This window comes from Apteryx mantelli, chromosome 15 (assembly GCF_036417845.1).
Source record: "Apteryx mantelli isolate bAptMan1 chromosome 15, bAptMan1.hap1, whole genome shotgun sequence".
In the NCBI taxonomy this organism is placed as follows: domain Eukaryota; kingdom Metazoa; phylum Chordata; class Aves; order Apterygiformes; family Apterygidae; genus Apteryx; species Apteryx mantelli.
The window spans coordinates 17,563,077-17,589,312 of record NC_089992.1 but is presented as its reverse complement, the minus strand read 5'-3'; the positions used below and the strand labels follow the sequence as shown (position 1 = coordinate 17,589,312).

Genomic DNA, 26,236 nt, shown 5'->3' with positions numbered 1-26,236 from the left:
CCGCAGCTGCGCTGCTCGCTGCCCGGTGGTGCCGCAGGGGTGGCCGCGCATGGGAGCGCCGGCGGCGCGGGTGTCCTCGCAGGCAGCCCCAGGAGAGCTCTGGGAGAGCAGGGCCGTCGATCGCGGCCCTGCCCTGGTGGCCCTGGGGCACCGGCGAAGGTCGGCGTTGCTCCGAGACCCGCGCCACCAGTCTGAGGACTGTCTCAAGCCTGCGGCATATCAGAGCAGGCTTTGTGCCTGGCCACCGCTGGAGAGGAGCCTGGCTGGCGCGGGCTCCTGTAGGCAGCCATGGCTGCGCTGCTGGCCACGAGGCAGGCGTGTGGGAGCGTCATCACAGGGACAACCACGTTCCCAGGCAGAGTCAAGTTCAAACTGCAGTTTTATTTCAGCAGGCGTTCAAAGCAGACGCAAACAAGGCTTTCTTAACAAGCACAGCTTTCTTAACGTGCCGGTTTCTCAACCCTGCTTCTGCAGTGGCCGTCCTCTCGCGCGGCTGTACTGCTCGTGCTCGTGGGGCCAGGCCACAGCAGCGGCTGGACCCAGCAAGAGCGGACAGAACTCCCTGCCCCCTCTGACTGTTGTGCTGTTTCGCTCCTCTCAAAAAGTGCTGGGTTTATGACAGAGACTTTGCCAGCTTTCTTCCAGAAATAATTTTCCCATGTCAGGTCTTGCATTTTCTAGCCAGTTCTTGCATCAACATTGGCATAGTGAAGTAACTCAATGGGGAGTTACAGTAAGTTATATTAAAAAAGTATTTGTGAATAATAGTATGTGCTATCTCTTTATTTTTAATAATTAAAAAGACAAGTCAGGAACCTTCTGCTTGAGGTGCTTAATCTTTTTGTCTTTGTTAATCATCTGTTCATAATAGTGAAATAGCAGTGTGCATGCATATTGTTTGAGTGAAACTTCTCAAAAAGAGTATGGCTATAAAATGCTATGATGAGAAATAAATACCAGGTTAAGAAATTTTTCTGAAGAGGAAAGAAAGAAAGCTGTATGTTTTGTCTCTCTTCCTTTTTTTTTTTTTTTAACTAAAACTGCCAGATGGTAAAGTAAGAAGCAGAAGTTAAGAAGAAATAGAAAGATTTAAAATGATATTATCTTCCAGATGCAGCGATGCGTTGACCACATACAAGCATACTGCTGATGTGACATAGTGTCCGATAACAGCAGGTACTTGTAACCAGCAGATACAGAAGGCAAAGACGGAAGTGCCACAGGATATGTAAATAAGGGATGTATGCGCATAGTTTTAAAAAAAACTGCTGTACTTTTCTTTTCAGATTTAAAAGACAAAATAATAAGTCAGATTTGTGAGTGTGTCTTTATTTTCTTCATCTTCAGCTACAGGCCTTTTGTTTGTATTTCCCTGGAAAGCTAGCTCTTAGATGTGTGATAAGTTGCTCTAAGTAAGCCATGTAGATACTTGGGAACATGCTTGCTTGCTTTTTTATTTGCTGATGGATTTGGGTCTGGCCAGTTGTTTAGGCGATGGGAAGAGCTTGAAGATGTTGTCAGAATTAGCCTGAGGTTCCCATCTGGAGCTCTGGGCTCCCCCCTCCAGTGCCAGTTCTTTCATGCAACATCTGCTTTTTATCCCGTTACAGAGTTTTGCCTTGAGTTTGCTTTGGCATTTGGTTTGGTTTGGTTTTAACTTAAGGATATCCAGAGTTGGAGCCTACGTATTCAAGTTTGTGAGTTTAAGGAAAGATGACTCTCTAAAAGGCAAATCAGAAAACACTGGTGTCTGCACAGTTGTAGACATTTATAACTGTTATTTCTGTAAAGTGGTAGAGGGAAAGGAAGATGGAGGAAGTCGTCTGTTTTCAGAAACTGTTTCTTGGAGTGCAACTTATGTTTAAATCATGAGGATGTTTCAACCTTCTAAGCAGTACATTGCAGCATTTCTTGTCTGTTCTCTATCTCATACTGCTGAAAGCCATCATAGTGATAGGAAGTTTGAATTTACGTTTATAGAACTGGGACATTCTCCAATAGTGGGAAGGCTAAACCAATAACAAGGTTTGGAGTTGCAGACACCCTGCTAATTTCTGGTTCTGTAAGGAGAATTTAATCAGCCCAGAAAAAATATAGTGATAATTCTTATCTTTTGAGCATTGCTTATTCCCAAACTTCCAAAAAGCAAAAGTACCCAGCTGAGTGAGATGCCCGTTCCTGCCTGAGCTCTTAACTAATCTTGCCACACCTTTCAAGACAGGAAGGTTTTCTTCAGGGCGCATAGTGCCAGCCCTGATGATTCACGCTCTCGTTCTGGTATCTGAAGTCAGTTGTAGCAGGGGTTAGCAGGTCTTTCTTGGGTTTCCTGGTTTTGTTCTCTTTGTTCAGAAGGTCAGTGTCTCCTGTCCTCCCGGCCCAAAATGTTGTATGTATGTCTTTCCACCCTCACTGTATATCTATAAAATGAAAGACCAGAAAAAATCTGCCTCACAATTTAATGAGCTTCTGTATCTATTAAACTTAATGGTAGGCACAAACTGTGAAGACCTTACAGAGTCTTACTGCATTTTTATTCAGGGTACTGGGGGAATACAAACAAGCATATGGAACAAAAACAGTCTCCAGCATAAGATATTTCAGTTCGTTAGAGGAGTAGGAGTATGAACAGTCCCTGGCAGAATATGCAGACAAGACATTGTAGGCCTAGCTTGTGCAGAAAACTGGAAAAACAGAAGGGAGAGTAATTGAAGGGAAAAAAACAAAACAGTTTATTTTTCCTATTGTTCAAAGTAACTAAAACGCAGCAAGCAGGTAGGAGCATAAATTATGACAAGTCAATAAATGTGTCAATTCTTGTGGATTCTGTGTTTTGTAACAAATATATCATTGTTCATTTCTGTAATTTTTAGCTTTGTTTTAATCTTCAAACCTGTCTTTTGCTGCATCAGCAGGTAGGTACCCTTCCTCGCCTTTGCTCTGGCGGGTACCATTCCGTCACTTCATTATTCTGTCTTATCTCTTTTTCTCTGTTTCTCTTTCAGCTTTTTCAGCTTACTTCGTAATGCTTTTTTCCACTCTTGCTTTCCGTCTTGATTTTTCTGCACACCCCTGCAGGACTGTCCTTTCTATCCCTCCTCCAACTAGAGAGCCCAGGCAGACACTCTAGGTTTGAGAAGGATACATGCCATGATCTTGATGAGCCTTCTGGCCCAGAGCTGAATATTATGGCTGTAGGCAGGCACAGTTTAGGTTGGTGGACTATTGACTACATCTGTAACCAGCAGTATGTTTCACATATTTCACAGCTGGCTGAGTAGACCAGTTAGACTAGTCTGGGGAAAAGGAGGGAATGTGGGAAGGTTAAACGTGTGCTTGGGTGTGCTCGCGCGTGTGTGTGTGTACATCTAGGCCTAGCTCACGGTTTCTCTCTGCCTTCTCCTGACATACAATTCTCTTTCTTCAGCCTGTGTCTTCCCCCACATAGCAGCACTTCTTTGTAATTTGAAGACACTGATAAAATGTAGCTCAGATTTCAAAATTGTTTTGTTTGGGGTTTTCATTATTTTCTTGTACTCAGATTTAGGAAAAAATATTTTCAAAACAGCAGAAGTAAAATTAGCTAATATCTTCTGTGTTGTTTTGTATCTAGATTAATCACACATGACTTTACAAGAGAAACATTTTTATTAAAATCATATATAAACTGTTTCTCTGACTTCCTGTATGCTTCTTCATATCATACAAGATTCTTTCAGGTACAGATTTCCAACTACAGAAGAAAAAAGTTGTTGAGTTTTTGTTCTGTCTCTTTTTGTTTGTTTGTTGGGATATTTTTTACAAAACGCCGGTGATAGCTTCTCTACTGCACATGGCGAAATATTTAAGAATAGATAAGAATACAGACATGAAGAAAGAACAAATTCTTAAGATGTTTCTTAAGAAATATCTGCAAACATTTCATTGTCTCCCTTCAGTGAACTGGGCTTTTCCTTTAGCTGCCACTGTAAAAATATTTCACAACACATAGTTAGATGATACAAAATAGGAATAAGAGAGGCAGTTTTGTTATCAGAGAGCACTGGAAACTGAAGTCGTAAAAATTTCAGGTATCTTTGATACATTAAAATACTTTCAACTATGTAGGAAGTGAATACCAACTTAGGCGCTAATCCTGCAAAGCCTTAGGGATTTTCTTGATTTTACACGCTGTGCTGTCCTACTCAAGTCACTGAGTCTTTATAGTGGTAACTCCCCGGGCCAAACCCCGCTTCATGGAAGTGCCGAGGTATTCGCCACTGATTGTCCAAATAGGAACACTGTTTAGGGATACTGGCCAAAAGAAAAGTCCGTTAAAGACAGTACAAAGATACCCTGTTAACTTGTATATGTTAACAGTAATGCCTATATAAGTTAATAGTATTTTTGTTCATTAGTTAATATTAATTGTAAAATAGGATACTGGATGAGGCCTTTTATTCTTCATGAATGCTTAATCCTGCATGATTTGAAAACATTAAGAGCAGTATTAAGCTATGAATGAACATGTAAAATAAAAATATTTATTTTCCAGTCTAGATTAATATACCATATGGGTGCTGGCTTTCATTGTGTAATTTATTATGGGAATGGAAATAAGCACCATTTTTATTTGGAAATACTCTAAATTCAATTACCAATTTGAATATACTAAATTATTAAAATTACCTCAATTTGAGGAGCCATTTTTTTTACTTCATCAATAAAAATTGCTAAGCAGATCATAAACATTTTATTTTACCTTACATTCTCCAGAATATTTTAGAGTATCACTTTTACTTTTGTCTTTAAACCTTCAAAGTTTTTACTGATATAATGGAACAAGTCACAGGAACACATGCCTAGTTATAAAATACTGTATATAGATCTTTCACCCCATCTCATCTCCACTTGCTTATTAATTTAGAAAGGTCACAATACTTAAATACACGAGTTAAGTTTATTATGTTGCTCATGAGTCATTTTAGTCTACAACTACATTATATAACACTATTTAGTTTACACACACACACACACATAGAGAGAGAGAGAGAGGGTATTTGTAAAACTAAATAAAGATTTTCTAATGGTATCTAGGTTTTGAAAATTGGTCTGGTCAGTGCCAATTCTGTTTCCTAGGAAGTCAATAGTATAGAAAGTCACTGTAAAAATGTCCATTGACTTCAAAGACAGTAATCTATGTCAAGACGGAGAACCTTGCCAACCTGATGCTAAACAAGTGATATCAACTTGTTCTTAAAAAGAAAATAATAATAGTGAGAGTGCAGATGCTTATATATATAAGCATATAACTGCCTGATCAAGCCTACAAAACTAGAGACCACTGATACGCCTTTAGCAAATTAGGTGCCAGCTTCACCAATATATTACTCCTGTTTTACACAGTTGTAAATCTCCTGAAACCAACAGGAGTAGTGCAGTGGCAAATCAGCACCTGAAGGCTGTAAAGGTTCTTGTCAGTTGATCTATTAAAAGCTTGCATTTGCCACTTAGAGCAACATACAGACCTGTGGGACAGCAGCATGTCATGTGGTACATGCATTTCATTTAGATTACAGACTGGAACAAGGTTATAGCCTGGCTATTTAGACAGGTAAGCAAGCTGCTCTCAGACAAAATCTTGCCGTCACGGTCCAGCCTCTGCCCATGGTGGAAGCTCCTGTTTCACCTGGTGGATCTGCTTCTGGAGTTCATCTTTGTCAAGTTTCATTTTTGCTTCTAGAACCTGTCGTAGAGACCCAATGCTCTCATAGATAGCTGCAAATCCTAATTGCAGGCGAAAGTTGAATTAGTTTATAATCAAAAGCAAAAGAACATGAGATAACTAATATCAGGATACACTTTCTACCATGACAGTTCATTTTTACACTAGGAGGATGGCAAATGTCCACAAGAAAAATAGGGCTTTAATTGTGCTGCTGTGCTGATGGCAAAAAATGCCCCGAACGCAGCCAAACTATGCCTGGGTACATTTTATAAGGGGGGGGGGAACAATTTTGAGCTAATAGGATGTCACCTCTTGTTGCTGTGAATTTCAAACTTAGTGAAAATCCTTCTGGATGCCACAGGTGCAGCCATTACATCTGTCCCCCAAAGTCTTTAAACTACTTTGGTACAATCAAACACATTTTGCAAATTATTATAGGTCAAGCACTGTCACCATAATTCAGAATAAAGAACTTGTTAACTATGGTCCTACCAGCATTAACTTCAGCTTTCATTTCTTTTATATCTTCATTAATCTCGTTTTGAAGTTTGCCGATACGAAGATTTATCTTTTCTTCATTCTGTTTTGCTTCATGTGCTTCCATGGTTATCTTTTGCAGTTCCTCTATTTTATCAATTTTCTCTGACATTTGGTTGAATTTCATCTCTATAGCCCTTTCACTCATTTCCTGGTGCCAAGAAAAATAATTTTAATGGGTTACTCTGCATATGAAATTAGAGTGGTCTTTTCCAGATATGCAATAGGTATTAATTAATTATCATGTCCTATGTGAAATTTAAAGGTGTAAGGAATTATACTTTATTTCATAAAACATCTTAAACTGTCTTGATTACTGTAGGCTAAAATACTGATGTGTTTAAAAGTGTTCTGATTTATTTCAAGATTCTCAGGCCATGTGAGTGTTATATTTGACATCAGTGGGAAGAGAGTTACACAGATACTGAAAACCCCACTCAAATAATAGCTCAGTTACATTATATTGTTATTAATAATGCTTTTGTGTACTTTCTGAGAATTATTATTAGAACATTTTTATTGAAACTTACAGCGTTTTCCTTAACAGTCAGTGAGAACTGGTCAATTTTTTGCACGAGCTCTTTTTCAATCCTCTCGTGTTCCTGTTCCAACCAGCTACGTGCGGACAAAATCTGGCTGCTGAGTTCCTCAATAGCATTTTTTAATCTAAGAGCATAATATAAATTAGGAGATATAAGAGAGCAGAACTTTTGGCCATTCAGCAGTGATTGTTTATGATGATTTTCATAAAAATTTAATGGTAATTTAATACATTTTTGACATATTAAGGTGAAATTATGAACTTTAAGACTATTACATTGGATAAAGTAACATATTTAATTATTTTAGTAAATAAAGCATGAAAGAACACGACAAAATAGCAATTATTTATATGAACCACATCGCAACATTTTGAGGCAATATGCCTCAAATACAAATGCAAATAATATATATGATCCTAAGATAGATGCAAATTCTTCTCAGTTTAGGAAACAGAATGTGATCATCCATTCGTGTTATAATCTTCATGTCCATGGATCTTAAGCCTGAATACAGATTTGATAACCATTTCTGCTAGTAGCAATGGCCGTTTGTATAGCCCTGACTCGTGTCACCTATACCTACCTCAAGTTTACACCAACCACTTGTGCCAGTAAAACTGTTTCTTAAGACAGAGTGGGGAAAAGATCAAAGAGGGGAAAAAAGCTTTTTTACAATGAATATTTGAAATCTGGATCTCTTATCTGTCTTTTTTAATAGTTTTACTGACATAACTGATGGGATTGCATGAGGATGGCAATAAGTGGTAAGGGGGAAAGAGAAGGGCAGCTTAAGCCAGAACTGCCTCTGAATGAAATGCGTGGAGAGGAGTCCATATTTGGATTAAATATATGCCTATAAATCTCTAGTAGTAGTTTAAATTCTTAGCTGTTTGCGTCGTTAGTTCATCACTGATGATTCAGGCGTTCGAGGTAGTTGTATACACATATCTGCAGCCAATTGAAAGCAGCAACCCCTGGTGAATTGTGGGACTGGCTTCCCGGTTTGCCCAGCTCTCTGCACTCACATGTGCCGTTCTTTGCTTTATGCGTTCCTTGCAAAATGGTACCGGGCCACTTCTACAAAAATACTTACTATATGTGCATTAATACAAGTTCTGCCTGAATATTTAGCTAGGGACTTAATGGGATTTTCAAAAATGCCTAACCAGATTAGGGGCTTATTTCTCATTGCAAACCAGTACCACTTGACACACCATGTGACATCCACATATTTAGACAGCTAAATGCTTTTGCAGACCTGTCCCTTAACTGAAGATTACAGGCATGCAAAGGCCCTCTGGTTTTCGGGCTGTACGGTGGTGACAAGGCAGGTTGTCCCGGAAGGCGAGTACTCACTTAATGTCCAGCAGGTGGAGCTGTTGGTTGCTCTCTTTGTAGGCGATCTTCAGCTTTGCTTCTTGTTGCATTATTGATTGCTCTACTCTGCTCAGAAGATGAGAAATCTGAAACAGAATTCTGAATTTACTAGTTTTCGACAAGATTTTATCATGTAATCTCATTTGGGACGTTTTCATAACATTAGAGGAGATATTAAAGAAGGGCCATTTTTGCTGACATTTCCCAAATTATCAAATTTGCACATCTTTTTAGCATGAAAAATATACCATCTCACAAAACAAAAGCAGCAACATTGAGAAAACTGTAATTTGTCAGCCATAATTAGCTTGAGCAGTCTTGCCTTGAAAGCATCTGCCTGCTCTCTCTTTTGAGATACCTGAATTCACAAGATCCATCCATGAGATACCTGAATTTACAAGAGCCATACATCTGAACATATCACATAAGCAGAATAAATGAATAGCAAAGCACTCCACCAATACTGAGTGATATTCTTCAGCACTTCATATATAATGGCTATTATATTGATAAAATTGCTGGATTTAATTGGAGATATCCTATTACTAACAAAATATTTCTCACGAAAACAATCATCCCAGTTTTACAAAGTTCTGTTTTATATTTAGAGGCATATATCTGATTTTACAAGATGCGTGACAATATGTTCCTAGCGTGCTAACATGCCAAGGTACTATCCAGAGTCTTTCGAGGAAGCTAAAGTGAATTTTAACCATTTACCCGCCATAAAATGAAGATGTAAAATGGTTTTGTTGCCTAGGAAAATGGGAAGACACTGAGATGGAAGTATGCAGTATCCTTAATATCTTAAGCCTCTGCTTGCATTTAGTGCTCCCTTCCATTCTCATACAGAATGGAAGAAAACCCCAGCAGACAGATTACTGGAGTCACAGAACCCCAAGCCAGCTTTGTGTTGCAGACCTTCAAAACCAGTGTTCACATACACATGAAATCAGCCTGGGAAGGCCAAGAGTCAACTCCATTGTCCCAAATATACTTCTAAGTTATGCAAAAAGCTGGGGGGAAGATGAAAGGGCATGGCTGTGCATGAGGTATGATCTATTTTTATACCGAGGAAACAGGGACTTAATAAGTGTGTACTCTGGTCATATAAATATCCAAGTCACTTAGTGCAACACGAACATATAGGTACTTTCTCCTCTTCACCTTTCTTCTCCCCAGTCTGCATCTGTAAGGGCTGAATCTGTAGCAAAATACCCCTAATAGCTATTAATGTCCGTGCACATACATTGGGAGACATTACGTCTTTATTCCAGTCCTAACTTCTTCTTGGCCACAATGCTATTTCATTCTGCCAAAGGTAGACCTCTTGCTTCCAGGAAGCCAACTCACAGTCTTTGTGAAATTTAAATTTTATAAGTTGCTACTTAAAACTATGTTTTTAATTTACCGGATTTTTTCCAAAATATCTTGTGATGAGATATTTGTGTTTCTTAGCATAGCATATTGTGAGTTTATAAAATACTCTGATAATTTAGTAAGTGTAGAAAATGCACCATTTCTTTATTTGTGGTGCGCACACACACACACACACACACAAAGAAAAAAATGTCTCATCTATGCCAAGCTTTAGAGCAATGCGATTTTTGTTGTATATGATAGAAATGCTTGCTTGCCACTTCAGAAGATAAAGAGTGACCTGGTCCTGTAATAGGTTATGGAATTCAGACCTTCTATTTTTTAAACCTGTAAATATGACAGAATCATAGAGAATGTCTCCATTGATGTCTTTTCTGCCCAACTCCAAGAAATATCCTGGGATAGATTTTGCTTTCTGACTGTACAATACAATTGGTTAATTCTCTGAGTTTACTTATTGTGTTTAGCAATTATTAATTTCCCAGACACAGATCTAGACTGCATCAGAGCATATAACAGCACAGAAACAAAAACTGTTCTACTCTCACTTGCATTTTTGCTGAAAAGGAGGCAGAAATAGGAAGAGCTAGGCCATGGCATCACTTCCTACAATCCGGTCCTTGGAATAGACTTGTGATCCCAGATGAACATTTCAGGTAAAATATTTGGATAAGTCAAAACACACAGGGAGAAACTCTGGTGCCTGCATTTTTACAAGAGTTTTGTATAGCATCTGTGTTAACAATCTACCCTCAAGAAAGTTTTCTCTTTAGTCGTCACTGAAGTTTTCTCATTCCAGGAGTTCTTTTAGGTACCTTTAAAATGATACTAGCCCCCTTTACAGAGCATGCAAAAGGCAGCAAGCTAAGGACTTTTTTTTTCTCAGACCAATACAGGAATGCAGCTTGGTACCAGTATTCAATGTAATAAGGACTCTGAGCAGATATCTCTCCATTTGTAAATCTGTGACCTCCCATGATAATAGCTAACAATGCTGGTGTCTGTGTGAATTAGATGATAACTCTTACCCATTCGCGGAGCACTTCGGTCTACATACCATACCTGTATTTCTGCCTCTTTGACTTTAGATTCTAAGATCAGTTTAGAGGTGTGTTGATCTTTACTTAGGCTCTGAAGTCTTTCATACGTAATTTTATGCTCTGCAGACAGTCTGGCTAACCCAGCATCACACCTGTTTGGATAAATGATACCAATCAACAGCTGAATAGAATGTAAGGGCCAGGCTTTTAAAATTATATATTCCAGAATGGGCATTTCTGTGAAAGCTGTCTAGCAAAACATCATGTTATAAGGTTCTAAGAAATGCTGATATATCTCATAATATTCAGAAAATTGCTCCCAAATGGGAATAGGAGTCAAATAGTCTAACAAGCACACTCCTGTTTTCTCAGCTCTGATGTAATAGGTATTAACTGTGTTGTTATCAGAGTTGGGGAAATCACATTAGAAATTCAAAGATGCAGAATTTCAGTAAGTTATACTTTTCCCATACTCTACCAGACAGCTGCTAATGTGTGTATAATTTGGCCTTTAGCTTGATTTCAGTAAGTCACATCACAGAGTTTACTTATTATATGTAATGAAAAAACAATTATGAAGACTATTTTTTCCATATTGTAACTGTGTTCTTCTGAGGTTTGCATTCTTATTTATACTTTTATTTGCAAAATAGCAGTACACAATTAATGCATGTAGTAAGCAATGTGAGGCAAATTACAGCCACTTATCTATATTTAGCTAAAACTGTCATTTAAAGCAATGGCAATTTTGTCTCACTAAGGACTAAAAAATGCAGTACTGAAACATAATAATTATTGATTCCTTTCTTCACATTGGAAAACTTCTCTATGCCCTAACATTTTCAGGACAAATGTGCTATAGAATCTGTGCATTTTCTACCACATTTCAAAAATGATTTTGTCAGATGGGTTTCGTCTACAGTAATACAGTAAGGGCATTAACTGAGCTGTAAAAATATAGGTACTGTAATTCCAGGAGTAAGACCTCTGAGAAGTATGAGTCATGTATATTTTTTGTTAAGGGAGATATGTAATGGCCAAAGTTACCAAATCTGATACATGAAACTGATGTAGAACAGGCAGCAGTTGACAATTTGAGGGAGAAAAAGGCAGTAAAAATTGGACAACTACGGCAGTTTAAGTCATTACACAAACCAATGACACATTTTAACATTTTTTTAAGTCACATTTCAGTTGGAAAGCTTTCACTTCAACATGCATTTTCTTCATCTCCATTATAGTAACTACCATTGTTATCATTAAACATGAAAGGAAAGTAATAGCTAAAATGACAAATAGAGCATCTGCTTAATAATATGGTACAATTTCAATACAAAAATAATAAGTACTGCAAAATAATGCATAAAAATTAGAAAAACTGTGGAAAATCATTTAGCAGCTCAGCATAGTGGGAACAGTTAGTAATATCTGTAGAAAGACCAGCTAACATTTACATAGCAGTGAACCGTACTTGTAGATCTTACAGTCAGGCTGCCTGTTTAGAAAGATGAGGTGTCAAATCCCTCCATGCCATTACAATCAGAGAAAAGCAGAGGAATGAAATCATCTAGTATCTATTCACCAAAAGCCTATGGACTCAAATAAGTGGTTAGTTTTGTTTCCCTGAGGCATGACAGAAAATATAAAAAGCAACAGCTTTGCAACTACTGCAGCAAATGTGAACAGCAGGCATCTGTAATTGTTTTCAGGCAAATTATTGTTTTGGATTTGATTACAGTGCATCTCTTCTCTGGGGAACTCACTTATATGATCAGAGAGGTCATATATTTGTAAGGTAACTGAAATAGTAAAAGTTCCGATCTGTGTTATGCTAGTGTCAGCCTGGTGTATATTAATGAGATTACTTAGTATTTCTACAGGTATACTGTAATCAGCACCATTTAAAACAAAGTTGAAGTGAATTTTAAATCCCATTGTCTGTAGTTATGGAATGTATTTGATGTTTATCCTGCTATGTTTCTTTCAAACAATATTCCATATATTAGAGGGGTCAAAGAGAAGACATCTCTTTGCTCTATGTATTGTATGCACTCACAAACACCTGGTGAGTTTTCACTTGGAAGAAAACACTAGTATGCTGCAAACACAGAATTAGATTCTGATATCGGTTTTGTCAGTGTACATTTCAAGTTGAAGATTTATAGCAATTAAATAATTTTAGTCCAGGCTTCTACTAGCTTTCAAATGGCCAAAAATACATTAGTAAGATTTGCATATGGAAAACCATGGTCTTTTCAACAATTTTGATTCAAGTTCACACTACATGATGAGTCTGAAGAAAATGAGCAATCTGAAAAAAACTACTCATTAGAGTTTGGACTTTTTCCTTGTTTAAAAAAACCCTAAAATTAGACAAATCCCCACTGAATTTTTTGTATCTCTGAAAGTTCCAATTTGATGTTTCTTTATAGATTCATGATAAGTGACTCTAAAATCATTTTTTAAAATATAGCTTAAATCCAATGTTCAGAAATATTTAATACCTAGGTAATAAAATCGGACCATCTATATAAATGTAGCTAGTGGAGTGTGGATATAAAGACAGAAGTTGAAAACAACTTTTTTGAAGTTTGGTCATCTTAAAAGTGCATGGAAAGCAATGAGAAATGGATTAAGAGTTCTAGGAGGAATACTAGTCAAAACCATAAGAGGTGAGGATAAGGATATGAAAAGTCAATTAAAAAAAATAGGTATATTTCTAGCTTGCTCACACAACAGTTAAGATTGTATACAAAGCCATTTTGTACAAAGAAATGCACAACAAATAATTCTCTGTCTTCATGTCTAAAATGTTGAAGTAGGCCATACAAACAACCCGTTGTAGTTTTTCATGTGCAACTGCAAGTACACACTGTTGAAATTTGGGGCAAATATGCATTAAAATGGGTTTGTTTTACTCTTACTTGATTTTGGAGGGCATTTTCTAAAAGTTCCAATTACCAAGCTGTGTACTTATGTGCAACCAGTAAATGAAGAATAAATGGAGAGATGATTTTGTAGTGCCAAGTGTTCACAGTTTCAGGATACAGTATAAATCCAGAAATCAATAATGTTTAATATAAACAGTGAAATTTTCAAAAAAATGTCTTCCAAATCATAGTTTGCAAAGGCAGTAGTTATTTTTCTGGCACACTGTAGAGTAATTTTGTTGCTGGTGATCTTTAAGAAATCAAAACCTGATGGTTGTTCTATTCTGTATCATCAGTGACTAGATAAGGCTGAGAACTACATCAATACTCTGCAATAGGATACTATATAGATATGCCATCATGGCATGTATACATTTATAATATTCTTGTGTTATTATTAACAGGAGATGTTTCAATTAAAATGGCAAAGTTTCAGTGAAAAAACAAGGAGCTGAAAACCAAGTTGATATGTCCAGGGCATCCACTGGGCAAGCACAGAAGAGCTGTAGATTCTGAATAGCCTGGACCTGCAAGGCCGCGTGGGTCTCATTGTGCATGTCTCCTGCACAGCAAGTACCCAGAGTGCAGCACATGTATTGTACTTACCAAGATCATACACGTAGTGCCTCCCAGATGCATCAGATTCATTGTCCAGTGTAGCAAAATCTGCCAACATGTGATATGTCCAGGGTGTGTGGAATGAATCAGATCGATAATGCTCATAGAAATCAACTGCATATGCAAAGTAGGCCTAATCTACACATGTATAGTGGCCACTTCCCTGGAGGTTTCAGCTATCGGACAGCCGCTAGAGACAGCTATTGCTGTTGTTCTGATGAGGCTGCCTGTGTGTAGACTTTCCAGAGAAATCATCATAGTCCATAAGATATTTTGTACATAAATGATAGGACAGTACTTGTCTAATATCTCTAGAAATAAAATCGGTAAATCTGTGTTATATAAAACTACCAACATCAGGGGCAGGAGGCTGGAGTAATCTGGGTCTGTTAACTCTTTTAGTAATGTGTCACTGAATTTAATAAAGGTAACTGTTTATATTAAAATTAGTAATAATGATTGTTAGAAAAATGCACAGCATCATTTTTGCTGACCACTGTAATGATATTTTATCATCGCATCCATAGATAAATAATACATAATTAGAAATGGCCTAGAGGCACAAGCTGCAGTGTAGATACAGCCTTCCCCTGCAAGGGTTTTTAGTTCATGTGCTGATGCAGGTGAGGTCTGTCCGAATCCCACTTCTCCAGACGGTGGGTAGTGTGGTTTGGGAGCTGTGCTCCAGAACTGCATGTGTGTGTAGTGATCCCCGTTCTCACCATTAACAGCAGCAACCCTCAGGAATTAACAGGACAGCTGTTCAATGATGTATTGATATGTTACAGAACAGTTGGTGTTAGGAAATAAATAATACTTTCTGCAGTACTGAAGTTGAATAGGATGGTTAGTATGCATGTAATTAGTGGAACTGAAATTTGGCCAGAATCCTGACATTGACACTAGAGTTTGTACAGGATCAACATACGCAATTTGTCGTCAGTCACCACACACAAAGTGAGTCCCAGCAATTGTCCATGTGCACACTTCTAGCCTAGAGCAAGCGGGAGCTCTGAGTTCAGTTAGCTGAGCCTCCTTCACTGCAGCCGGAGGCATACGTGGCACCTTCGCTAGGGCTCAGAACTGGCTTCGCTGATGCCCAGTAAGCTGGTAACCCACAGTAACTTGATCATGGTTCTAAGGTTTCAGTCTTTGAGCTCGTCTGAAAGCCAGCAAGACCAGATATACTCCTTAGATTTTGCTGGAGGGATTGTTAAAGTAAAATTGTATTAAGTGAGTTCATCCCCTTTTATATAACGAACATTGGATAGAGTAATCAGAAAGTGTTTCATCACAGGGAAAGTTTCTATTAACTATTTGTATAGCACCAATAGCTTAAGATTGCAATCTTGCTCATGGTCTCTAGATACTACCATAATCATTATTCACAGGAACACTAATTTTCATAGCAGAAACTAAATAAAGAAGGGCAAATAACTGTCTCTTATGAAACACTGCTTTAACTCGATTTCTGATAAAGGAAAGCTAATTTTCTTCTGCACACAAGGAAAGTTCTTATGTAGAGTGCCTAATGCTGAATAGAAGGTAACAGTTAAAAGACAGTAAACTGAATCTCTTACGGTAATCAGCCCAAGCATGCGGCCTTCATTGCGCAGTCTGCCATAAGGCAGACTGGTATAGTCTCCTGCAGCTTTCAGGTAAGTTGCAGCCCAAGCGAAATGAAAGGGAGTTGCCCTAAGTAAATAAAAAAAGAAATCCTGGCACAGTCTCTGCTAGTCCTCCACCATTCCCCATTTCAAGTACTCAGTCATGTAGGGCCCCGTCGTGAGGCTCATGCTGGCACGTGCTTATTCACGTGAGATCTCTTATTGAAAGTAAAGGCACTATTTGCATGAGTGACTGTTCACCAATGTGAATAAAAGCTTTGCAAACTGGCAGTAGTTGTGTTGCTCCAAATATGGACCTTTCTCAGCGTCTTGTAGGATCTCAGAGTGGGTCTTTTACATAAAGAGAACAGATCTAGGCATGTAAATTGGGCGGGGATTCCTCAGTGGCATATAAATATTTCTTAATTGCTTTTTTGATCAGACAAATAAACCTGTCTAGTACATTCCTGTTTATTAAAGGACAGTGTGTAACTTTAAAAAAAATCAGGTGCATAATGAGTATTTAAAACCTCTCTACACTATTCTTTATGAAGTAGGCTATGAAGTTATTGTGGAAATTTTGGACTACCCAAGACAAACAATTAATCTAACAGAAAACTTTAATTAAAGGAAAATCCCTCCTTGAGTACTTTTTGTAGGCTATTGAAGGTATCAGTAAATCAGCCAAGGTAAATAGCTGTCAGAACTGGTTGTGCAAAAAAAGAAAGAAATTATCTATACAATATAGATAATAGGACAAACTCAGGACAAGTGTAATTCCACTGAAATTACCAGCCAAAATAACAAATTAGGTAGGTCTGTTTCCATAGTTGTACAAACCTTCCATCTTTTGAATTCATCTTTACAGACGCTTAAGCAAATATTTTTGTTGTACGTACATTTGCAAAAGTGCCAATGATGGTACAGCTTCAAGACTGTGTAGTTGCACAGTTGTAACCAAGAGTTTGAAGTAGCTTGGAAAACCTCTATTATTATATGCTTTTCTGCTCCCTACATGTCAGGTAGCCCATGTTTTTAAAATGGCTAACCAATAATTTAATGCCCATATTTTTACTTCTTAAAATATATGCAAAAATGTGCAATTATGATGTTCTTTACAAGTGCAGACTGTTCCATGCTGCCTTTATAGTAATTGTGCTAATTAATTTGTTTCAAAAACAGACCAATCTAACCATAGTAATTTCTAAAGCTAAACCCAGACCAAACGGCTATGGAATCTGAGGTCATTTATTCAAAGTTAATTTCAGGAATTAAGGGTCATATTGTTAAATTTAATATTTAATACTGGAATGTTGGATTATTATTTGTTTTCTTGAAAACAGTGAGCAAGATTATCCTGGGAATTTTGCCAAAGCTGAATTCAGACCCTTATCAATAACATTGACATTCATACTTCAAGACTAAAACAACATTAGCTAGTCCCCAAAATATACTTCCATATTGACATTTACCTTGCAACTCTTCCCCGAAGATCTCCTAAACCAGAAAGCTGCCGCATTTCCAGACTCTTTAGGGTAGAATTTGTTCCATAGCTGAGATTATCTCTGACACGTATCTGTTCCTGCAGCATCTACAAAGCATTCATATGCAAATATAAATTCAGTTTGTCACATTTAATGTACATTTAAAATCACTCCTTATTTTTCAGTAGTTCAGTAAAATCAGATACGGTTTTATTATTACTTTAATAAAACCTTTGTCTGGTATCATACTGAAACAGATACCTTTAGGTCATTTATTATTTCTTATTTTTACTGTCCAATCTGCACATAAAATACTATAATCTATATAAAGTATACATTGACAATGGAATGAAGACTTCAAATACTGACATTTATCCATCTGTTTTTCCCACCACATCCATGTTGCTCATTGCAGCAGAGGTCAGACCTGAAGCCACATATCTGCATATAATTAGCTCATAAAAATGAGCACTTGGGTTTGGCTACTTGTGTTGTCAGTAAGTCGGAAGTAAAAGAAAGGTTATTGCAGAATTCAGGCATTTCCTAGTGTTTATGCAGCGCAGCCTTTGGACTGAAGTTCAGCTGGGTATTAGTGTCACATTAATTCATTTTCTCTAGCTTTTCCATGTTGCTCTTGAAAGCAAGCTTATTAGTACCACAAAGGTTTCTGTGTTTATATGCTAATATCCTGAACTATTTTTGTAGCTATTGAAAGAATTATATAATTTGCAAACAGTTTTTCAAGTTATAAAAACAACTTACAAGCCTACAGGATCTTCAGATCTTATCTTAACTTCACTTATCCTGTGCTAAATGTTCTTACTAAATTAGAAGGAATAAGTAGCTGGGATGGTATTAGTCCTATGAAAAATTCTGAACATACCTCAATGTCCCGATTAAGCTGCCGCACGATTGCGGTTATGTTTCGGATGTGTTCTTCCAAGAGCTGCCGAGCCAAGCGGTCGCCCCCGCCTTTGTTCTGCATTCTGTGCAGAGTGGAAACAATGTCCTCCTTAATGCGGAAAGCGTGCTCCACAAGGGCCGCCGTTGTTTTCTCATGGCTTAGGATCCTGTCTTCTAGCTGATCCACTAGGCTTGCAGACGCCAACGGGACCGCTGTCAACGCTTGGCTATGCAGTGGTATGTTTCGAACCCGTCTGGTGAAGAATATTCAGCTATTGTTAAGCGCTCACCCAAAACTCGTAATGTCTTTTAGCTGGAGATGTTAGGGTACTATCTTAGTAGCAGTACTGGGTAGAAACACCAACATACTCACAGAGAGAGGACCCACTGCTACAAATAAATGGATCTACTGTTTGCTACTACATGTATCTGGTACAAAGGCAGGTCAGGATCTTTTTCCTACTCTTTAAGGAAGCTTGCAAAGGGATAGAATCTTAACAAAAGGACATTAGCATTATAAAAGTAGTTGCAATTCAGAATGATAATTTGATTAAGAACCCAAACTCAAGACACTTTTATTGAATTTTAGAAGTAATGCTCTTTGTCTGTATGCTTTTCATCTTCATTCAGTCTTAATCAAAGCAGTAACTGTAGAAAGTAGATACTGCAAATTAAATAAAAGTAGACCAAGATTAAAAAGGAGAAGCTTGCGTCTATTCCTTTTTTTCTGTACATACGGCTATACTGTAATACCATACAGAAGCTTGTCCTCCCTTAAACTGGACAGGAACAGATGTAGAGGTAGAAACTGAGGAGAGAGCAAAATTATGACAGGCTTTTCATAGGGCTTCTCATAGTCTTAAAAGTCAAATTCTCAAAAAAAAAAAAAGAGAGAGAGAGAGCTCTGCACTGCCTTGCATCCATGAAAAGCAATGGAAGTTCATTGATGCTCAAACTTAAAAAAATCAGGCTATTGATGCATGCAGTCTTTTTCAGCAGCTATGTTCTGTAAAGAATAAAGGAAATTTTTCAAAAGTATAAGCAGAAGATACGAGTTCAACCTCTTTTGAAAGAAGAGATGTTTTTCTTCAGACTCTGTTATTTACTGTGCATTGTCCATGCTGTTTCATGTTAATGAGCCAAATTCACAATTTACTGTGATCATCACCATAATGATGTTGATAGAGATATATGAGGACTAGCAAAGGTCAGTTCTTGCCCTGACTTTTCACACTTATTCAATACTGTTAGAAGACTTTGGCCAAAGTATTGTATCCTTGGACTTTTATTCAGTTACAGTTTCATTTATTTTCCTTGAAAAAGGGTTAAGTAGAAGCCAAGTAAGGAATTGTGATTTGGGCCATGATTTGAATGACTCTACAGTATTTCACTTTGCATACTAAACGCCAAAGTTCAAAATTACAGCATTACTATAAATAGGGAATTAAGAGAGTCACATAATACTCTGCAATATGAAGGTTTTATTTTTTACATTCCAGACTGTACCTTTCAGAATGGGCAAGAGTTGGGAAGATAGGGCTTCGCTGGGCCATTTTCCGGTCAATAATTTATGTCTGTTGAAAAAGTACATATTGAATTATTTAACAGTTTATATCTGGCAGTGAAATGACTTAATGCTTTTGCTTTATGTGAACCTTTAAGTAAAGTTTAAGGTTATGCTGACAATTCTGATCTTAGAAGACTTTAAAAATCATTTATGGAATAAATGCATACAAAAATTGATACAAAAGAGCAAAAGAATGAAAACTAAAAACAGCTAAAAAGCCTTTTATAGTGAAAACAATACTCCTGAAAAGGGCAAGGTTGACAGCCTTGAAACTGAAATCTGCTGTTGACCCACAGAACTGGTTTAGCAGGACGGAAACAAACTTCTTGTCCCCAGTCTGTCTGCTGGTCTCAGACATTATCAGTCAGTGAATACAAAAGTAAGATATACAAGATTATAGTAAAGCTTAAGAATGCATGGGCTAAAGAATTAAGTAAAAATTTTTCATGACAACAGATTATCAGGGATAAGGTGTTCTTCACGTAAAAATACTGGCAGTCAGATACCTAACTGAATTGTTTTAGTGGGCGCTATAATTTAGCAAAACAGAGTCTTTTAACCATTTGTTTTCAAATCTGAATGGCCACACTCTGTATGTGGTAAGTATATAAATTCTGTTTTTAATTGTTAGACGTAGCCAGCCAGACTGTGATAGATGTTGAACCAGGATAGCTCTGTTAAATAGCTTCAGTAAGACATTTTAGTTGTCTTAGTGTGAGACCAGTATATGGCTCAGTAGCTTTGCTCTGATGACAAAAATTAAAAAAAAAAAAAAGGTTGGTAGCCTTAATCAAATCCAACTACTGCACCCCATATAAAACAAATGCATGTTTTTTAATATGAAGATGGCATGAATGAGCATGACAGTCCTGCTGGAGGCCTGATCCTGAATTCCCTGGGATCCTAAAATCCTCACTGAAAATCAAAGGCTGATCTATGAAAACAATTTTGCAATGCTGATGAAACCTGGTGCAATATGGTGTACAAATAGAAAGAGAAAATCAGGGTTATTTAAACAAAGCCATCAACTTTTGAATATAAGAAAGTGGTAGGAGTATCCTTGGAAATCTCAGAATGCAAAGCATGTTTGTGCTTTAGAAACGTATGAAAGCACTGCCTAAAAAACAGCGAGCAAACATTGTCACAGTATGCGTGTTCTATTTATAGCACAGTGCTTCAGAAACTACAAATTAGAAAAAAAATAGTTTTAAGAGAGGCTGGGTTGCTGAGCAGCAATGGCACTAAACTGGAATTCAGAAGATCTGATTTTAATTCCTTGCGCAGTCTCTGATCCTGATGACTTTGGACAGGTTATTTCCATGTCCAATGACTCAGTTTCCCTATATTTAAAACAGAGATAATGATACCTACCTCCTTGTTTAAGTTCTTACATGTCCCTGAGTAGGAAGCACTTTGTAAGAGCTGGGGACGCTTGTGACGGCTGCTGCATTCACAGTTCTACACCAGCACCGAACAGCCAGTCCTGCAGCCCCGTCCCCCTCCGGAGTTCCCTGTCCGCCTCCGCCAGCCGGTGGGGAGCTACTCCTCGCTGTGCTGAGGGGTTAGATGGTACCCTGCTATGGAGCCTAAGCTCTTAGCAGATCCGAGCTCATTTGTTCTTAGTCCTCTGGGCCATGGCACATTTTAATGATCTTGATGCAGCAAAGCATTTAAACACAATTTAACTGTAAACACAGGAATATCCCACTGGCTTAAGTAGAGCTATGCTTATCACAGCAGCAAAGTACTAGATGCTACCTGAAAAACCTAAGAACAAATATTAAAGTCTTTAAAATGTACGTCTAGCAATACCTTAGTGGGATACTCCTTATAAAAAACAGCCAAACAAAAAATCCTCAGCTCACAGTGGTTTCATCCTATGGCCTTTGGTATGCATTTCATATCAATTCAAAAAAACATTTGGAGCAGAATTAGCGTAGGATTGCTTGAAGTTTTTACTTTTTCTTCCTGACTGCCATTAGCCATACAGCTAAACACAAATGTCTGGAGAAACTCTGCACATGAAACAAAAGTACACAGATGGACTTCTCATTCATTTGGCGTTGTTAATTTAAGCACATCACTCAGTACACACTGAAATCTCCCTCAGTCGTTGGTCAGATTTCCTGGTTTGATCTGCTCCAACATCCAGAAGGGATGTGCAAGGATCCTGTTCAGCAAGTGTACAAAACTTTGTTGCAGTTTGGAGGTATTTCCAGTGAACAGTAATAGTTAGGTGTCAGAATTAATGACATATTCCCTCTCTATGAGTGTGTGTGGTACCCATTCAAAGTAATAAATATAAACTAAAAGAAAAAATAAGTTCTAATACCTAGGATAGTACCTGAGGAGTGTAATTTCACATGGCTCCAGATTTAATGGTGCAAAACTGATAGCAGCAGCATAGATGCCAGTTGAAATACTGGCTTTAAGTGTTTAGCTTTCTTTTTTTAAAAATGAGGTTGTCTTCTGTTTGATATTACCATTGTAATTTAAACCATAATATATTAACCCAATAAATTTGGGGTGATTTATTAAATTTACTGAATATTCCAAATATCCTTGTTCCAGGGAAGAGACAAAGATTTCTTTCCCAGTTAGAAGTGGTATGCCTGATTGCCAAAATTAACAGTTCACTTGAGATTTAAAACAGGTATTCCATACAAACCTACAATACTTCTATATTGTTTCCCTAAGTCACTGACCTCAGGCATGTAAAAGCTTGAAATAAAAATGTACACGGGACATGCTAAAGAAGCACTGTTAGCAATACAGAGCTCACTCCTTGTTATCTGTGCAGTGGCATCCCTTCCCTCCTCAGCAGGCCGCCTCGCATGTTTATTTTCGGTGGGTTCTCCACTTCTGCTTTTGTGACAGAGAATCACAACTGTAGGAGTTCAGTTCTCCATCTTCTCTTACAATCCACATGTAATCCTTGCTGTAATGCCGGAGCACCTCAGAGCGCTTGCCACCGTTATCCTAGCAATATCCCCGGGAGGTAGGAAAGGGTTGTTCTCCCTGGGAGGGAAGGGTTGTTATCTCGCTGGCAGAGAACTGAAGCCCAGGGCGGCTGTGTGACTTGCCGCAAGTCACACAGGGAATCAAAGCAGCAAAGACTTGCCTAGGCAAACACTTTAATCACTCTTTTCTTCTTAAAATAGAAACCGCTTCGGTTGCTCTACAGGGAGCATACGGCAGCACTGCCCCAGCCCGGTGCCGCTCTGCAGCGCCTCGGGGCAGAGCGAGGGGGAAGGTCGCCGCGCCGCCGCTCGGGAAGTGCCCGAGCCCGGGCGCAGCCCGCCGCCGCGCGCCCGCACGGCCACCGCCGCCTGCCGCCCGCCGCCCGCCGCCGCGCTGCGCCGCGCTGCGCCCCGGCCCGGCCCTGCCCTGCCCGGCCCGGCCCTGCCCTGCCCGGCCCTGCCCGGCCGCCGCGCTGCCGCCCCGCCGCCGCCCCGCTGCAGCCCGGCCCGCGGCGGCACGGCGCGTGCCCGCATCGCCGCCGCGCCGCGCACCGCGGAGCGGCGAAGCCCGGCGCCGGCCGGGGCTGCCGCGGCCCACTCACCAGTGCCGGAGGAGGCCCGGACGGCGCCGCCCGCCGCTGCCCCGCATGCTGGCGGCCGCCCGGCGGGCCGAGCTGCGCGGCCGCCGCCGGCCGGGTCCCCGCGCGGGGCGGCGGCCGCAGGCGCGGCTGCGGGGCGCTGCCGCAGGCGCGGCTGCCGTCGCGGGGTGCCGGAGGCGGCTGCCGCAGGCCCGGCTGCGGGGCGGCGCGGGGCCGCTGCCGGGAGCGCGGCGCTGCGGAGGGAGCCGTTGCCAGGACGCCGTCGCCATGGGAACCCGCGCGCAGCCCGCGGGCCGCCGCCGCCGCCGCCGCCGGCCGCGCGCTGCCGGGCGGAGACGTGCGCAGCGGGCGGGCGACGGGCAGCCCCGGTGCCGGCCCGGGAACCGCGCCGCAGCGCCGGCCGGGCGGCGGCACGCTGCGTTCCCAAGGTGCGGGAGAGCCGAGAGCTGGCTGGGAGCGCGGCGCTGCCCGGAGCACACGGCCAATCCCCGCAGGATACCAGACCGTTGGGTCCGTCGGTGTAAATCAAGGGCAGGTAATACTTGGGTTTGTAAGGCCGCAGGGTTTATTTTCAAACCAGATCTGGCTTCTAGCCTCGGTCAAACTTCCCGTGTCACAGAAAAGATGATCTCTCCATTTGCCCGGCAAAGGTATGTGACCGACAAGGAATTGTTGCTGGAAGAAGAAAGCACCGGTAAGGTGTGTCTCTGCCTCCGCTTTTGCTTCCTGCTCACGTCATTCTTTGGACGGGGCACAACCACCTTGGGTAAACAGGCAGGAAGTGCAATCAGGATCACGCTTACTGCATCCGGCCTCTCTAAAATAGCAAATTGCCTCTGGTTTTGGTTAAAATACCGCTGTATAGGCAAACCATTGCAGTACTGGGTATCTGGCGGATGTGAAGGTTGAAAGTCTTACAGAGCGCCCAGACCATTATAAAGGCTAAAGTGGCATCTGAATCCATTCCCTGATTGACCTGTTTGTTTTAAAGTAATTCCCACAGCAAAGGATCAGGCTGAAAGCAAAACATGCCACAGGTGCCTTCAAAAGGGAATAGTGACTGACATAGCCTCGTAGGCGAGTTTGGGCCGGAAGGGCGCTCAGGAGGGCTCTAGGCCACCTCTGCTGAAGGCAGGGTCACCTGTGCGGCCAGAGGAGGTTGCTCAGGGTTTTATCCAGCCCGATCTTGAAAACCTCCGAGGACAGAGACAGCGCAACCTCTCTGGGCGCCTGTTCCCATGCTTGACTGGCCTCCGGGAGAAAAAGTTTTTCCTTATGCCCAGCCTGAACCTCTCTTGTTCCGAGCTGCGTTGGTGTCCTCCCACGAGTGAGCGCTGCAGAGGGCCTGGCCTCGTCGTCTCTGTGACCTCCTTGCAGGGCTGCATCTCAGCTCCCCCGGAGGCGCCCCTTCTCCAGGCGCCGCGGGCCCTGCACCCGTGGCCTCTCCTCTCAGGGCCTGTGCTCCAGCCCCCGCCAGCCTGGCCGCCCGTGCTGAACGGCGCGACTTCATGCATGTCGCTCGCGTGTCGGGGGCCCCAAACTGGACACAGCACTCTGGATGCAGTTCTGACGTTCACAGGAAATAGAGATGTATGCTCTGACCCTGCACATATCTCGACTTCATATAACTTCACCCATCTGTGTAGTTCTCATATGCTTGTGTAGTGATTTTTCTTGTTAACGAACTGCTCAGATACTTAGTGTTTTCTTGGGTATATATGTTTGCAGGACTGGAACTTGAAAGTTAAGCAGTGGGCATATGGTTCTCTAGGGTCAAATATTTGTACTGCTTTAATTTGCCTTGATTTTAATGAGTTTCTGGTGTGCAAAGAATGCAGCTGTTATGGATACAGCTACCACTTCTCTCAAGCCTCTCTAATACATAAAAAAGGTATAATTCACCTCTTGGATCTAGCAGTGCCAACGTGTCCCCAAAATCCTGTGCTAGAACTAGACTCGAAGCGCTGGCATCCCCCAATGCTAGTTGATTTGTTTGGTCCATGGAGACACGTACTTTAAGCAAATTAATTAAGGGTATTTATTTAAAAGACATGCCAATATTTGTGCCACATCTTGAAGTCTTGAAATTACCATCAAAATGTATCTCTGTTCTAGTTCTGTCTGCTTTCTCCCGCTAGCCCTTTGGTCCAGACCAGCAGTGCAACAGCACTGAGCGCAGGCGGTGCCTGCTGTATGGGCAGGTGACATTTAAATGCTGCTCTTCCCTAGGCTTTCAGACTGGCTGCGGTCAAAAACATGGTATTAGGGTGAATGATCTTTGGTTTGACCCAGCACAGCTATTCTTTTCATCTTGTGTTATCAAAAATCACGATTTTTGTACTTATATTGCTTCTTCGATGTTTCTAGCAGAAGCAGTACTAAAGTGTTGGGTTTTATATAATTATATATTCAGTGTAGTTGATAATGAACAGACTTTTTTTTTCTAAAAGGTGATTTCAGATCACTTTGCCTATCAAGGCACAACAACAGTAACAGTAATTTATTGTGGAGTGTTCAAATGTTTCACTCATGAGTGGAACCCGGTTTTAAATAATCACAGCATTGCAGAATGGAATAATTTAGGTTGGAGGGGACCTCAGCAGATGATCCAGTCCAACTCCCCACACAAAGCAGGGCTAACGTTAGTTAGTGACTATATAGTCACTATAGTGACCATATGTGATGTTAGCAACTTTATATCAGGTTGCTCATGGTAACATAAAGTTTTGATCATAAAGCTTCTGTAAATTTTCAGTAAATCTCCCTCTAAGAAAAATAATACAATATTAAAATAATACAATACTTGTATTTTTGCTGATGTGATCCTGCATAGCTTAAAACCGTAGGAATACAGGAGACAAAACTCCTGGCTTACCAAGTCCTTGCAGAGTTCTTCCAGATTCATACCAGTCTTGGGAACAACAACATTATTCATACATTTTGGTTTGCAGTTGGAGAATAATTCAACTCCATGAGTTCTGAGTATCT

At 40.2% G+C, this 26,236-nt stretch overlaps 1 protein-coding gene across 1 annotated transcript; it reads right to left on the bottom strand.

Annotated features, from left to right (window-relative positions):
- Positions 1-4,786: 4,786 nt before the first annotated feature.
- On the bottom strand, positions 4,787-23,270 carry FAM81A (family with sequence similarity 81 member A). The gene is made up of 9 exons (XM_067305585.1): positions 23,252-23,270; positions 19,629-19,696; positions 18,103-18,376; positions 17,208-17,326; positions 10,603-10,732; positions 8,140-8,246; positions 6,772-6,907; positions 6,197-6,392; positions 4,787-5,763 (listed from the first exon to the last, which is right to left on the bottom strand). Exons 2-9 carry the CDS (start codon positions 19,673-19,675, stop codon positions 5,624-5,626), a joined length of 1,149 nt encoding a protein of 382 aa, XP_067161686.1. The 5' UTR covers positions 19,676-19,696; positions 23,252-23,270; the 3' UTR covers positions 4,787-5,623.
- Positions 23,271-26,236: the final 2,966 nt, after the last annotated feature.